We start from the raw sequence: 17,066 nt of genomic DNA, 5'->3' as shown, positions 1-17,066 counted from the left end.
TCAACAGCATATACTGAATCTTGATATCGCGAGCAAACATTTTAGCTAAATAATGAGACAAAATATCAACTTCCTTCCATCCATCCATTTTCTACCGCTTATCCTTCTTGGGATCACGGGGGTGCTGGAGCCAATCAACTTCACAGCATAAAAATAAGTAGATGAGACTAATATTTGTAGCAGGAAATCAACTTTCTCATTAGTGTCACGATCACAGCAGCACTCAATGCACAATAAATACAACTTTGTCTTTCACTGATTCATATTTCATTTGTGGACCCCTCAGATGTCAAGGCATGATGTGCCTCCAATCTTTTCTTTTTTAAATCCAAATAGTGAGGTTGTAGCAAGCAGTAACGTCTTGGTGGTGATAAATGCTTGAAATCTTTTCAAAAAGTATTTTTCTTTAGAGCGTATAAATCCAAGTATTTTTTCATGATCACCTATATCAGGGGTCGGCAAGCCAAAACATTGTAAGAGCCATATTGGACCAAAAATACAAAAAACAAATCTGTCTGGAGCCGCAAAAAATGAAAAGCCTTATATAATGAAGGCAACACATGACGTAAGTGTCTATATTAGCTATAATAGCCTACTATCAAAATGTTTATGTGTCGCAGGCTGAAGCAAATCTTCGTTGACAGTAATGTTGAAATTAAATTTTTATTCCACACATTTTTACAACATTCGAAACCATTAGTAAATCAGAGGCTACTCAGAAGTTGAGATAACTCCTGGAAATTACTGGCTTTTAATTGTCAAAGGTATAGATGTGTGTGTCCAAGTTAAAGGAAACGGCAGGCTGTCTTCTTTTAATAGATTTATTACAATCTTTGGCAAGTTTGTCTCAGCGAGGTAATGTTTGCTGTGGTCTGGAACAACATGGCACACAACTATCTGAAATGCAGCCAATATTACAAACAGACAATGTGTCATGAGACATGCAAATATAAATCATACACAAATAGGATACAAGTAAAGGATATTAAATGAGCTCAAATATACCTACACATGAGGCATAATGATGCAATAAGTACATACAGATAGCCTAAATAGCATGTTAGCATTGATTGGCTTGCAGTCAGCACTGACCACATATGCCTGATTAGCACTCCAACAAGTCAATAACATCAACAAAGCGCACCCTTGTGCATTCACGCACAGCATAAAACGTTTGGTGGACAAAATGAGACAAAGAAGGAGTGGAAGATTTTACACGTAAACAAACTGTTGCGTCACAGTCCACACTATGGTGAGTTCAAGAACCGCCGAAATTAGTGGGACAAAACGATGTTCACCAAATAGTGTCATCAGTGAAGCATACACACTAGAGATGCGCAGATAGGCAATTATTTCATCCGCAACCGCATCAGAAAGTCGTCAACCATCCGCCATCCACCCGATGTAACATTTGATCAGAACCGCACCCGCCCGTTGTTATATATCTAATATAGACGATGCAAGGCATTAGTGAGGTTATGAAGCTTTTGCCTGTTAAAGAAAGGAGACTGATCCAATGCAGTACAGACATTCGCGTGCCACGCTGTCACGACCCAGACGCACACCAGTGCGCAATCATATGAGAGCCGCGCTGAGCGCACCTCCAAGCGCGTCTCGCTGCCGGCGACGGCCGGGTATGGGCCCGACGCTCCAGCGCCATCCATTTTCAGGGCTAGTTGATTCGGCAGGTGGGTTGTTACATACTCCTTAGCGAGTTCCGACTTCCATGGCCACCGTCCTGCTGTCTATATCAACCAGGGTGAGCCCCACCCCTTTCATGAGCGCACTGCGCGCGGAGTGACCCCTGTTACGCGCCCCCGGCAACAGGGGTGGCGGGCAGGTAAGCTGCGCGGGCAGGTAAGCTGCGCGGGCGGAGCGCGCGGAGTGACCCCTGTTACGAGCCCCCGGCCACGGGGGTGGCGGGCAGGTAAGCTGCTTACCTGCTGCGCGTGACGCCGGCCGCGGCGAAGGCGGACGAGGTGGGGTGTCGGTGCGGTGGGCGCGGTGGTGACCCTGGACGTGCGTCAGGCCCTTCTCGCTGATCGCCTCAGCTTCGGCTCCCGGTGGGGCCCTCTCGGGGGAAGGGGCCTCGGTCCCGGACCCCGGCGAGGCGTCCCTTCTCCGCTCCGTAAATGTGTCCATCTCTTTTTTTTTTTCTTCTTCTGTTGTGGCATATGCAGCAGGTGCCTGCTCGTTTTTCGTATGTGGGTAACAACATTTAACTATGTATATATATTTCCCAATTGGTTTAACTGCCACCCGCCTGAATCTATTTAAAATCTAATTTTTTTTTATTTCAACCGCCCGACCCGACCCGACCCGCGGATAAAATCTAATTTTTTTTTATTTCATCCTCCCGATCCGCGGACTCCGCGGTTGTGCCCGCAAACCGCGCATCTCTAATACACACAAACATATTCAACAGTGGTAGTTCTAACAATTGGGAAGGTTTGTGTCATGTTTGTTCTCAAACAAAACACATACTAAAACAAAAAATATATATTTCCCCCCCATTTTTTTCCATTTTCAATCCTTTTTTTAAAATGTTCCAGGGAGCCACTAGAGTGGCACTAAAGAGCCACATGTTGCTGACCCCTGGCCTATATATTTGCCTCTGAACCTTTCAAACTATGCCCACATTTTTGCTGAATCAGGGAAATAAACAGTAACCTAATGGGACTCCAGACCATGGCCTGGAACCCAGAAGTGCCTCTGGGTCATGTGATTGTTTAGTTCAAGCAGTGATCATTTTGCCCTTCATTTTGTCCTAAGATGTGTATGGACTCTGAAAAGCACATGATCTACACCTTCGGCGGGCGCATACTGACGTGCAACGGAAGCGTGGAGGACAGCCGCACGTCCGAGCCCCAGTTCAGCGGCCTCTACGCCTACCACTGCCAAGCCGGCACCTGGAGCCTCCTGCGGGAAGACTCCTGCAACGCCGGCCCAGAGGACATCCAGTCCCGTATTGGACACTGCATGCTCTTCCACACTGTAAATCTGGAGGACATGTTAGTCTGTTGGAAAGAATCCTCTATGTTAATCACATTTTCTCTGGCAGAGAAACCGCTGTCTTTATGTGTTTGGCGGTCAGAGGTCAAAGACCTACCTCAATGATTTCTTCAGCTACGACGTGGACGGGGACCATGTGGAGATCATATCTGATGGCACTAAGAAGGACTCGGGCATGGGTAAGATACCTTTTTTTTCTCGACACTAACCTTTTCCATTTTTATTTTACACATTGGGTCTAAAATCACCCACAATTCAAGAACATTTTAATTTGGTCATTGTAAAAATGTGTCATGGAGTGAAACCTTATAACTTAGAATACGCATTTAAAATACATGATTCAAAAACGGATGTACACATTTAGCAAATGACAAAGACTGATGTACTATTTATTTGAATCGTCCTTCAAAACCAGGCGAGGCCTCCGGTAATAACTACGTACACAACAAATACTGTATTTTCCAGACTTTAGGATATAGTCTGGAAGAAAAACATTATTTTCCATATATTAGGACTATAAGCCGCAGATATATAGTACATTGTAAAATGAGTTATTTACACAGAAATATTTTGTAAATGTTAATTTACATACCTTAATTATTTCCAAATGGTGTCTGTAACACGGCAGTAAAACGAATGACCAAACAAAACAGAAGTCATGGTCATGGGCCCACTAGCTGCGGAAGCTAGCTCTCCAATCAGCTTGACGGACTCAATAACTCCACGGTGATGTTTTGGTGAATTTACTGAAGAATTTGTGAAAGTGAAACAATACAAAAAGAATGTCAGTGTGAGATAATAATACTAACACAGACACTCGTAAACCTGTTGTCATATTAGAGACAGCGTCATTACATTACGATAGCATGTTCATGAAAACACTCCTACAGACATCACACATGGGAAGGTTTAGTAAGTAATAATTGTTTTAGTTATATTGTAAACCTTGCAAACGTTGCTTGGAGTCATAAATGAAGAACCAATACGAGTAGAAACGCTATGGATGGCTAGAAGACAGAACGCCACTTCTACTTCCGGTCCAAAGCTTTGAACAGCAGGAAATACTTGTAGGCATTCACCCAGTAGCACCTGCAGTGAGCCAACTCGTCCAAAAGATGGCTTCGTAGCACAAACACTAACACACCTATTCAGTGTCTTCGCATGTGTTTAATAAAAACTGTTTACTTAATGGCCGTCAGCAAAGAAAAATCCATAAATTACCCGCACCGTTTTGTAAGCTTCAGGGTTCAAATGGTAGGAAAAAAGTAGCGGCTTATTGTCCGGAATGTAGGGTAAATTGTCCCTATTCAAAAAGTCAGTGTTGGCCTTGCAAAGCAATAGTGAGCGTCTTTGCGTCAGTTGGCCACTTGATGTCACTGTTTGCATACTTTTTCCATCGCCCAACCAAACGGCTGTTCATGCTTTGATTAGATGTTGGTTTTTTTCCGGAAAGCTGATGTTTTAATACACTATCACAATGACACGTGATAGTGAACGTTATGGATGATAAGTCCGGTTTTATTGCCATTGCAGGCAGTTAGAAGCCTTCACTCTCTGCGTCTGCAAGGCACAAATCTGGACACTTGCTAATATAAGACGGCTCTCAGCAGCATCCTGCCTGCCATAAATGCAGCTAATGGAAGGTTGCCAAATGTAATTCATCTTCTACTTAGTCTATCTAGTGGAAGACTTTTCTGATAAAGTCATTTTTGGACAAACTGTATCTATGTTGATATTCAAAGTGACAGGCAGAACAAATACATCATGCACTTTATATTTGACCTGTGGAACCTTTTCCTCAATCAAGGTTAGGGGAACCCTCTTTTAATCCATTGCAGTCCAAACAAATGAAATGAATTATATTTATATTGCCTTTTTCTCTAAAGCCCTTTACAATATGAAACATGTTTAAAGCAGTGTGGGTGGCACAATGGCAGTGCCTAGGATGTTGGCAGGCGCCCACATAGCATTGAATTGTTTATGCCATTGCATAAACAACAACATTGAATGCAACTTTGTTATTAGATATTTATTTGGTATGATCCGCTGCCCGTATTGTAGTCTGTTTACATTTTTCGAGTCACTTGTGTTTTCTGTTAGTTTTGGACTCCTTTAGCTCCTATTTATGCACCTCTGAGTTTGTTACCATGGTTGCGTATTAGTTTCACCTGCCTCTTGTGTTCAGGACGCGCACCTGTTTGTAATCAGAGACATTATTTAAGCCTGCCTTTGCCAGTCAGTCGGTCTGGCTTCTTTGTTTGCGTCACGCTACTGTTACGTAAGTTTTGCTTGTCCCCTAGCCCCTACTAGTGATCTCTAGTCTGTGCTAAGTAGTAGCCTTAGCTTCAGGTGCGATCGGCACCTTGTTCCGTCGGTTTGTTTTCTGTTTTGTACCTCCTTTGAGTGTTAATTTACGATTAAATCATGTTCCTACCTGCAAGTCCTGTCCGGAGTCGTCTGTTTGCATCCTGGGAGAACAAACCTCGCAATAAGCTGCAACCCCATCGTAACATTTATTTACTAGAACAATTAGCATATAAGACATGGTTTTTTTTGCATCTGATTCTGATCATTTCTTTTTTTTACCGTAGCATTAAAAACACAGTAAGACTTCATTTGTCGCTAGCTAAAATTGCATTAAATACAATACATATAATAAATACAAATTCTTCAAATGTAACTGCAAATATTTTTCATGTTTTAAACTGACTGGTCTTCTAGTCAATCACAGTCACTTTGTCAGACTAGAATAGTCTTTATTGGCATTGCATAAACAACAATGAATGTGATATTTTATTAGTTCCACATTCAAAATAAATTGATAGAATAATCCATAACAATACATTCAAATCTACATTTGATTAGGAGAATTTTGCACAATTGCACCCAGTCGTGATTAGGTTTTCTTATCCAAGCATTAAAAAAACACACTTTAGACCTCATCTTTAATACATAAATTAAAATAAAAGGAAAGGTTACAGTAAAGTAGTGCTTTTAATCCTAAATTAAATCTTAACAGTGTTGCACTTTAGAATGGTGAATATATATTTCCCCCACAGTGTGAATTGAATATAAATTCTTAATCCTAAATTAAGTCTTTACAGTGTTGCACTTAAGAAAGGTAAATATATATTTCCCCCACAGTGTGAATTAAATAGATTTTAATCATAAATTAAATCTTAACAGTGTTGCACTTTAGAAAGGTAAATATATATTTCCCCCCACAGTGTGAATTAAATAGATTTTAATCATAAATTAAGTCTTTACAGTGTTGCACTTTAGAAAGGTAAATATATATTTCCCCCACAGTGTGAATTAAATAGATTTTAATCATAAATTAAATCTTAACAGTGTTGCACTTTAGAAAGGTAAATATATATTTCCCCCCACAGTGTGAATTAAATATATTTTAATCCTAAATTAAGTCTTTACAGTGTTGCACTTTAGAAAGGTAAATATATATTTCCCCCACAGTGTGAATTAAATAGATTTTAATCATAAATTAAGTCTTTACAGTGTTGCACTTTAGAAAGGTAAATATATATTTCCCCCACAGTGTGAATTAAATAGATTTTAATCATAAATTAAATCTTAACAGTGTTGCACTTTAGAAAGGTAAATATATATTTCCCCCCACAGTGTGAATTAAATATATTTTAATCCTAAATTAAGTCTTTACAGTGTTGCACTTTAGAAAGGTAAATATATATTTCCCCCACAGTGTGAATTAAATAGATTTTAATCATAAATTAAGTCTTTACAGTGTTGCACTTTAGAATGGTAAATACAGTATATATTTCCCCCACAGTGTGAATTGAATATAAGTTTTTAATCCTAAATTAAGTCTTTACAATGTTGCACTTTAGAATGGTAAATATATATTTCCCCACAGTGTGAATTGAATATGATGTTTTAATCCTAAATTAACTCTTAACAGTGTTGCACTTTAGAATGGTAAATATATATTTCCTCCACAGTGTGAATTGAATATAAGTTTTTAATCCTAAATTAAGTCTTTACAGTGTTGCACTTTAGAAAGGTAAATATATATTTCCCCAAAGTGTGAATTGAATATACGTTTTTAATCCTAAATGAAGTTTTTACCCTCTTTAGAAGGGTAAAGATATACAGTATTTCCCCACAGGGTGTTGAGTATGAGCTTGTTAGCGGAAGCTAAATCGATGGAGCTCTCTGTCTTGTGTCCCTGACCTTCTTTTTTATTCAGAATGCTGGAAAGGCTTATTATTAATAAATTAAGCAGTTGTATTTATGTGTTAATTATGAAAAGTATTTATTGACCGTAAAGACGTATTGCAAATAAAGGCCGTTAAAATCAGGATGAATTTGCATGCTGAGCACTCTGTCAGTCTGCGCTTGTTGCCATGGCGCCAGGCTGTTTTTGCTCGTCTGCTGCTTGCTGTTTTAGTTTTTTTCTCATTGTGGAAAAATGCAATAATTAATGCAGCTCATTTGAATCTTTTTCATACCTAGTGTGCTGTACTTTTGAATAATGATGGTCGCTTCCTTGCTTCTTAGTGCCAATGACCGGCTTCACCCAGAGAGCCACCATCGACCCCGAGCTCAACGAGATCCACGTCCTGTCAGGCCTCAGTAAGGACAAAGATAAACGCGAGGAGAACGTACGCAACTCCTTTTGGATTTACGACATCGCCCGTAACAACTGGTAGGACTCTACACTCGCTGACTACCATCTCTCTGCCAGAGCAGAATTCATAACAGCCAGCACTTCCTTAACCCTCCACTAAGGAACCGCCCATCCCACCCTACTTCATCTGTTTCCATGCACTAAAAAGTCATTATTTAAAAGATGGGACTAACATTCAGACAACATTTTTTGCATTTGTTTAACAATAAGGTAGTTTTATTTCCCCAAAAAGTGCCAACAAATTCAATAGAAGTGACCAGAATATGACTTGAAATAAACGTACAACCTGTCACTATTCACCTAATTTCCCTTTACTTGTGAGTGAAGTAGAGATGAGCTGTTATGGGTAGTAATCATAGGGCCTTTTTGATTGATTGATTGAGACTTTTATTAATAGGTTGCACAGTGAAGTACATATTCCGTACAATTGACCACTAAATGGTAACACCCCAATAAGTTTTTCAACTTGTTTGAGTCGGGGTCCACTTAAATTGATTCATGATACAGATATATACTATCATATATACTATCATCATAATACAGTCATCACACAAGATAATCATCAGGGTGTATACATTGAATTATTTACATTATTTACAATACGGGGTGTGGAGTGGGGGGGGGGGGGGGTTAGGTTTGGTTGTTATCATCAGTCATCAACAATAGAGAACAGAGAAATGGATATTGAAACAGTGTAGGTCTGACTTGGTAGGATATGTACAGCAAGTAGTGGACATAAAGAAAGAGAGAGATCAGAAGGCATAAGAAAAATATCTGCATTTGATTATTAACAATTCGGGGAGGGTGTTAGTTTAGGGTTGAAGTTGCCTGGAGGTGTACTTTTATTGCGGTTTTGAAGGAGGATAGAGATGCCCTTTCTTTTACACCTGTTGGGAGTGCATTCCACATTGATGTGACATAGAAAGAGAATGAGTTAAAACCTTTGTTAGATGTGAATCTGGGTTAAACGTGGTTAGTGGAGCTCCCCCTGGTGTTGTGGTTATGGCGCTCATTTACGTTAAGGAAGTAGTTTGACATGTACTTCGGTATCAGGGAGGTGTAGCGGATTTTATAGACTAGGCTCAGTGCAAGTTGTTTTACTCTGTCCTCCACCCTGAGCCAGCCCACTTTGGAGAAGTGGGTAGGAGTGAGGTGTGATCTGGGGTGGAGGTCTAGAAGTAATCTGACTAACTTGTTCTGGGATGTTTGGAGTTTAGATTTGAAGGTTTTGGAGGTGCTAGGGTACCAGGAGGTGCATGTGTAATGGAAAAAGTGTTGAATAAGAGTTCCCGCCAGAATCTTCATGGTGCTTTTGTTGACCAGAGAGGAGATTCTGTAGAGAAATCTCGTTCGTTGGTTGACCTTTTTGATGACCTTGGTTGCCATTTTATCACAGGAAAGATTAGCCTCTAGAATGGAACCTAGGTAGGTGACCTCATCTTTCCTGGTGATAACAATAATGACTTTTATAGTGAAGTCATTGACTTTCTTAAGGTTGATGTGGGACCCAAACAGGATGGATTGTGTTTTACCCAAGTGTATGGATAGCTTGTTGTCAGCGAGCCAGGTGCAAGTTCTGCAGAGTTCAGCACTGAGGATTTTCTCCGTAGTGGGCAGAGCGGCCGTGCAGGATCGCTCCCCGCCTCTAGACATCCAAATCACTGCCGTTGTCCTTGGGCAGGACACTTCACCCTTGCCCCCAGTGCCGCTCACACTGGTGAATGAATGATGAATGATGGGTGGTGATCGGAGGTGCCGTAGGCGCAAACTGGCAGCCACACTTAAATGATAAATGATAAATGGGTTGTACTTGTATAGCGCTTTTCTACCTTCAAGGTACTCAAAGCGCTTTGACACTACTTCCACATTTACCCATTCACACACACATTCACACACTGATGGAGGGAGCTGCCATGCAAGGCGCTAACCAGCACCCATCAGGAGCAAGGGTGAAGTGTCTTGCTCAGGACACAACGGACATGACGAGTTTTGGTACTAGGTGGGGATTGAACCAGGGACCCTCGGGTCACGCACGGCCACTCTCCCACTGCGCCACGCCGTCCACTTCCGTCACTCTACCCCAGGGCAGCTGTTGCTATGAAAGTAGCTTACCACCAGCAGGTGTGAATGAATGATGAAATTAGCTTACCACCAGCAGGTGTGAATGAATGATGAAAGTATCTTACCACCAGCAGGTGTGAATGAATGATGAAATTAGCTTACCACCAGCAGGTGTGAATGAATGATAAAAGTAGCTTACCACCAGCAGGTGTGAATGAATGATGAAAGTATCTTACCACCAGCAGGTATGAATGCATGATGAAAGTATCTTACCACCAGCAGGTGTGAATGAATGATGAAAGTATCTTACCACCAGCAGGTGTGAATGAATGATGAAAGTAGCTTACCACCAGCAGGTGTGAATGAATGATGAAAGTATCTTACCACCAGCAGGTGTGAATGAATGATGAAAGTATCTTACCACCAGCAGGTGTGAATGAATGATGAAAGTATCTTACCACCAGCAGGTGTGAATGAATGATGAAATTAGCTTACCACCAGCAGGTGTGAATGAATGATGAAAGTATCTTACCACCAGCAAGTGTGAATGAATGATGAAAGTATCTTACCACCAGCAGGTGTGAATGAATGATGAAAGTATCTTACCACCAGCAGGTGTGAATGAATGATGAAAGTATCTTACCACCAGCAAGTGTGAATGAATGATGAAAGTATCTTACCACCAGCAGGTGTGAATGAATGATGAAAGTATCTTACCACCAGCAAGTGTGAATGAATGATGAAAGTATCTTACCACCAGCAGGTGTGAATGAATGATGAAAGTATCTTACCACCAGCAGGTGTGAATGAATGATGAAAGTATCTTACCACCAGCAAGTGTGAATGAATGATGAAAGTATCTTACCACCAGCAGGTGTGAATGAATGATGAAAGTATCTTACCACCAGCAAGTGTCAATGAATGATGAAAGTATCTTACCACCAGCAGGTGTGAATGAATGATGAAAGTATCTTACCACCAGCAGGTGTGAATGAATGATGAAAGTATCTTACCACCAGCAGGTGTGAATGAATGATGAAAGTATCTTACCACCAGCAAGTGTCAATGAATGATGAAAGTATCTTACCACCAGCAGGTGTGAATGAATGATGAAAGTATCTTACCACCAGCAGGTGTGAATGAATGATGAAAGTATCTTACCACCAGCAAGTGTGAATGAATGATGAAAGTATCTTACCACCAGCAGGTGTGAATGAATGATGATTAAACAAAAGATAATTATGATGCAATCTGGCAACACCAGCAAGTGTTGACATGTATATTAAAATCATCTTTAGGCAGTGTGAAAGTGCAACATAGTTACTGTCTGGTTACACAATATCCACATGTGCACACTGTGACTTCCTGTTAGCTGGGCTTCAAAACAAAAGCATATTGGTTAATAACCTGAATTGTATCACTATCAAAATGCCAGAGGCATTATTATAAGCAAGATTTACAAAAGTTTTATAAAGTCAATACATACAACAAAAGGACCATAACAGCTGTTAGGTAACATCAAAAGAATACAAATGACCATGTCAACAAACTGCTGTTGGTTTTATGATTTCCTTTCACAAGTCTGTATTCAAAGTGCCAAGTCTTGTATTTTTACCCATCCAAGGTCTTGCGTGTACAAGAACGACCAAGTGGTGAAAGAAAACCCCAGCAAGGTCCTGCAGGAGGAGGAGCCGTGTCCACGCTTTGCACACCAGCTGGTCTACGACGAGATGCACAAGGTAACCTGCTCCTCATCAAGGTTTTAATTACTGCCATCAATCATTGAAGGTTTTTTCTTCTCCCGGCATGTGAGTGACAGACATGTTGGCCAATCTAAATTGTTGATGTTTCGCTTCAAAGAGAAAGAGGTCTCACTCTGTGTTGTTAATTCTACTGTTAACTAAACACAGTGAGCCCTCTCCTCAGTCATCCACAATCTTTGTCTCGGTGGGCGAAAAGCACACAGGAAGCATGGACAGAGAGCCTCACTACTCGCCACTGACAAGTTCTGACCAAAATTAGGAGAAAAAAACCTGAACGTTCCTTTGTGGTAATATTTCAGCTTCAAATAGGATGGGCACGTACGAAGGAGCGAGAATGCGGTGATAGAAATAAACACAAACACTTCCTTCTTCCAATTGGGGAAAAAAATGCACTAAAAGTTCAAGTTTTGCTTACATAGATGAGTTTGTTTTATTTTTTGTTATTTACCTTCCAATGACAGTAGTAAACAATTGTAAAGTAATGAGAAATAAAAGTTGAAATTGTTTCTTGCATTATTATTATCTATTATGATTAGATGACATTATAATCACTGTATAGTTTATTCCTTCAGTTTAAGAGCATGGTGTTGACACAAGCTCGGAGTCTGTCTGCATAAAGCCAAATATTTGTTTTAAAGTCACAATTATGGAACAGTCTGGGCTTCTCTGCTTGGGATGCTGCCCCCGCGACACGACCTTGGATTAGCGGAAGAAGTTAATGGATGGAAATGTTCTAATGTGCAGTACCTTGAGACAAGAATGCATTTATATGTATAAAATATGGAGATTGCAATTTTGGAGAGAAAAATGGCAATGAGTTTTTTTTTCTCCAAATGGTGCAGCCCTATGTGGTTAAAGTTGGTATATTATCATGCAAAGACAGACTGAAGTATTGTATTTGATTCTGAACTATTTAGTGTTTGCGCTCTCAGGTGCATTACTTGTTTGGTGGCAACCCAGGGAAATCTTGTTCTCCAAAGATGCGCCTGGACGACTTCTGGTCGCTCAAATTGTGCCGACCCTCCAAGGAGTACCTCCTCCGCCACTGCAGATACCTCATCAGGAAGTACAGGTCAGTGGATGTACCTCCTCCGCCACTGCAGATACCTCATCAGGAAGTACAGGTCAGGGGATGGAATGCTTTTCACCGACAGTGTTCCCTCGCTACAACACGCTTCACTTTACACAGCCTCGCTCTTACACATTTTTTTGACAGTGTCACATGCTTTTTTTTTTTTTTACAGTGTATGAATGCGCATTGTGTTCTGCGTCCTGATTCGCTAACGGACTGTAGACCATTGTCAATCAATCTTCTTCATGCACAGAATGCGTATTGTGGGGGGATATCATTCTCAACAAGTTTTTAATATGGATGAGAATTTGGAAACAAATGCCCTCTCGCACCTTTATAATGCAGGACGAAGCCAAAAGCGCAGGATTTAAGGCCCAGAAAGATTGTGTGACTCTGGTTATGTGTGGAAATGCTGCGGGCTTTATGATTAAAAAAAAATCCTAGAGCCTGTTGCGTTTTGGACCAGTTGTTCCTCCCAGGGAATTCAAGTCACAAGTCGCTCCCAAGTTTTTTACGACACTTAAAGCTGAGTTGAAAAACCACCAGAGACAGAATAGGTATTTTGTTGTATATTTTCAAAGCTTTGCAAATATACTTTTTGAGACCAGTCCAGCATAGAACATTCTATCGCCCCGCCAAAATGGTCTGTCCCCCGAAACACCCTCTCCCCCCTTAAGTCCCTGGCAGTCCTCTGTCTCTAGCCAAAACAAATGCTTATTATCGCTTCTTCTTACATTCCAAAGAATTCAAGGTTAACACACACAGTTTACTTGCAGACAGAGCAGCAAGAGAAGAAATGGAAAACACGAGCTGTTTTCAAATATGACTTTGAAATAAAAGAAGTACAACTTAAATTCGGATACATGTAAATATCTTCCTCCGACAAGCCCTAAAAAACAGGTTTTAATCTTTGGTTCCATTGTTTAATACAGTAGTGTACTGTACTTATTTGTTTAAATCCACCAACATTTGAACTTTGAGAGTGTTTAAACGAGAGAAATGTGAGAAAATGTTAATGCCTGTCTGAGAAAAGTGTGTGGTTAGGGGTTTTACAGACTTAAAACACATAAGAAATGTAAAAACATGTACTGTACAGGACAGTAAACGGAAAAAAACATATAAAAAAACAACCCGTAAACGAAAACACATGAAAAAAATCAACTCAACTCAAAGGCGGGTATTATTTGGAAGGTAAACCCAGCGTTAAAGGAGGGAACACTGTATAGGTCTTGTCACTGCGGGCTGCAGAAATATGATTTGTCAGGACTGCAGTGTGTCTTTTGCTCTGCCAGGTTCCAAGAGAAAGCCCAATCTGAGCCACTGAGCGCGCTCAAATACTTGCAAGATGACCTCTCGCTCACTGTGGACCACACAGACCCCCAGGAGACTAAAGAGGTTCTGGATTGGCCTTTCATTGAGCTCTATTGTCTCTCCGCTGACAGTTGATAATATTGATGTTGCAATATAGTTTCAGCTCCTGCCCTCGGCTCTCTTCAAGTCCAGCAACGATTTCATCCCCCTTGGTGAGCCTCTCATCTGATTTCACATGTTTGACAAAATAGTGGATCCGCCGAACCCCTAAGGCCGACTCACCGAACCCCTAGGGTTCCATCGAACCCAAGTTAAGAACCACTGAGTTAGAACATCATCAAATAAGATGATGTGTGATAACAGACTGTAGTTCTAGTTAGAACATCATCAAATAAGATGATGTGTGATTATAAACAGACTATAGAAACACATGTTCTAGTTAGAACATCATCAAATAAGATGATGTGTGATTATAAACAGACTATAGAAACACATGTTCTAGTTAGAACATCATCAAATAAGATCTGTGATTACAGACTGTAGTTCTAGTTAGAACATCATCAAATAAGATGTGTGATTACAGACTGTAGTTCTAGTTAGAACATCATCAAATAAGATCTGTGATTACAGACTGTAGTTCTAGTTAGAACATCATCAAATAAGATCTGTGATTACAGACTGTAGTTCTAGTTAGAACATCATCAAATAAGATCTGTGATTACAGACTGTAGTTCTAGTTAGAACATCATCAAATAAGTTGATGTGTGATTACAGACTGTAGTTCTAGTTAGAACATCATCAAATAAGATGTGTGATTACAGACTGCAGTTCTAGTTAGAACATCATCAAATAAGATGTGTGATTACAGACTGTAGTTCTAGTTAGAACATCATCAAATAAGATGTGTGATAACAGACTGTAGTTCTAGTTAGAACATCATCAAATAAGATGTGATTACAGACTAGTTCTAGTTAGAACATCATCAAATAAGATGATGTGTGATAACAGACTGTAGTTGTAGTTAGAACATCATCAAATAAAATGTCTGATAACAGACTGTAGTTCTAGTTAGAACATCATCAAATAAGATGTGTGATTACAGACTGTAGTTCTAGTTAGAACATCATCAAATAAGATGTGTGATAACAGACTGTAGTTCTAGTTAGAACATCATCAAATAAGATGATGTGTGATAACAGACTAGTTCTAGTTAGAACATCATCAAATAAGATGTGATTACAGACTGTAGTTCTAGTTAGAACATCATCAAATAAGATGTGTGATTACAGACTGTAGTTCTAGTTAGAACATCATCAAATAAGATGTGATTACAGACTGTAGTTCTAGTTAGAACATCATCAAATAAGATGTGTGATTACAGACTGTAGTTCTAGTTAGAACATCATCAAATAAGATGTGTGATAACAGACTGTAGTTCTAGTTAGAACATCATCAAATAAGATGTGATTACAGACTAGTTCTAGTTAGAACATCATCAAATAAGATGATGTGTGATAACAGACTGTAGTTGTAGTTAGAACATCATCAAATAAAATGTCTGATAACAGACTGTAGTTCTAGTTAGAACATCATCAAATAAGATGTGTGATTACAGACTGTAGTTCTAGTTAGAACATCATCAAATAAGATGTGTGATAACAGACTGTAGTTCTAGTTAGAACATCATCAAATAAGATGATGTGTGATAACAGACTAGTTCTAGTTAGAACATCATCAAATAAGATGTGATTACAGACTGTAGTTCTAGTTAGAACATCATCAAATAAGATGTGTGATTACAGACTGTAGTTCTAGTTAGAACATCATCAAATAAGATGTGATTACAGACTGTAGTTCTAGTTAGAACATCATCAAATAAGATGTGTGATTACAGACTGTAGTTCTAGTTAGAACATCATCAAATAAGATGTGATTACAGACTGTAGTTCTAGTTAGAACATCATCAAATAAGATGTGTGATTACAGACTGTAGTTCTAGTTAGAACATCATCAAATAAGATGTGTGATAACAGACTGTAGTTCTAGTTAGAACATCATCAAATAAGATGTGATTACAGACTAGTTCTAGTTAGAACATCATCAAATAAGATGATGTGTGATAACAGACTGTAGTTGTAGTTAGAACATCATCAAATAAAATGTCTGATAACAGACTGTAGTTCTAGTTAGAACATCATCAAATAAGATGTGTGATTACAGACTGTAGTTCTAGTTAGAACATCATCAAATAAGATGTGTGATAACAGACTGTAGTTCTAGTTAGAACATCATCAAATAAGATGATGTGTGATAACAGACTAGTTCTAGTTAGAACATCATCAAATAAGATGTGATTACAGACTGTAGTTCTAGTTAGAACATCATCAAATAAGATGTGTGATTACAGACTGTAGTTCTAGTTAGAACATCATCAAATAAGATGTGATTACAGACTGTAGTTCTAGTTAGAACATCATCAAATAAGATGTGATTACAGACTGTAGTTCTAGTTAGAACATCATCAAATAAGATGTGATTACAGACTGTAGTTCTAGTTAGAACATCATCAAATAAGATGTGATTACAGACTGTAGTTCTAGTTAGAACATCATCAAATAAGATGTGTGATTACAGACTGTAGTTCTAGTTAGAACATCATGAAATAAGATGTGTGATTAGAGACTGTAGTTGTAGTTAGAACATCATCAAATAAGAAAGTGTACATTTAAAAAGTGAAGGAAAGTCTAAAGATGTTTTCAGAGCGAGGCTGTCACCTGGTGGACATTTAGTTTCCTTCAAGCTGTTTGATTGGCTGCTCCCCTCAGGGTTCTCCGACATGGACCAGACTTACGCCCAGCGCACGCAGCTCTTTGACACCCTGGTCAACTTCTTCCCTGACAGCATGACGCCGCCCAAGGGCAACCTGGTGGACCTCATCACCCTCTAGCCCCTCCCTCACAAGACAGACTCCTCCTCCACCTTACCGTATACACACACACACACACACACACACACACACACACACACACACACGCACACACACACACACAGGGGGCACAGAGAGAGCGAAGGACAGCAGGTATTTCTCTGGCCAACAACAACTGTTAGTGTTCAAGACCCCCACCCTCTCCTAGCAGTAGATGACATACATCCATGTAGAAATGTGTCTTGTAGATGGAAG

General features: G+C 39.8%; 1 protein-coding gene across 3 annotated transcripts in view; it reads left to right on the top strand.

The window, feature by feature from the left end:
• mkln1 (muskelin 1, intracellular mediator containing kelch motifs) overlaps positions 1-17,066 on the top strand; it is a 33,079-nt gene that overhangs the window by 14,671 nt on the left and 1,342 nt on the right. For all 3 annotated transcript variants that reach the window (XM_061959134.2, XM_072913130.1, XM_061959133.2), the window contains exons 11-18: positions 2,773-2,994; positions 3,062-3,191; positions 7,549-7,696; positions 11,364-11,478; positions 12,435-12,574; positions 13,867-13,969; positions 14,043-14,097; positions 16,711-17,066. The exon at positions 16,711-17,066 is cut by the window's right edge. In XM_061959134.2, coding sequence (XP_061815118.1) covers positions 2,773-2,994; positions 3,062-3,191; positions 7,549-7,696; positions 11,364-11,478; positions 12,435-12,574; positions 13,867-13,969; positions 14,043-14,097; positions 16,711-16,832 — 1,035 coding nt within the window. In that variant the 3' untranslated portion in view covers positions 16,833-17,066. The remainder of the gene's footprint in view (positions 1-2,772; positions 2,995-3,061; positions 3,192-7,548; positions 7,697-11,363; positions 11,479-12,434; positions 12,575-13,866; positions 13,970-14,042; positions 14,098-16,710) is intronic.

This window comes from Nerophis lumbriciformis, linkage group LG05 (genome assembly GCF_033978685.3).
Source record: "Nerophis lumbriciformis linkage group LG05, RoL_Nlum_v2.1, whole genome shotgun sequence".
NCBI classification, from domain to species: domain Eukaryota; kingdom Metazoa; phylum Chordata; class Actinopteri; order Syngnathiformes; family Syngnathidae; genus Nerophis; species Nerophis lumbriciformis.
Note: the sequence above shows the minus strand (reverse complement) of the source record. Positions and strands in the feature narration are given on the sequence as shown.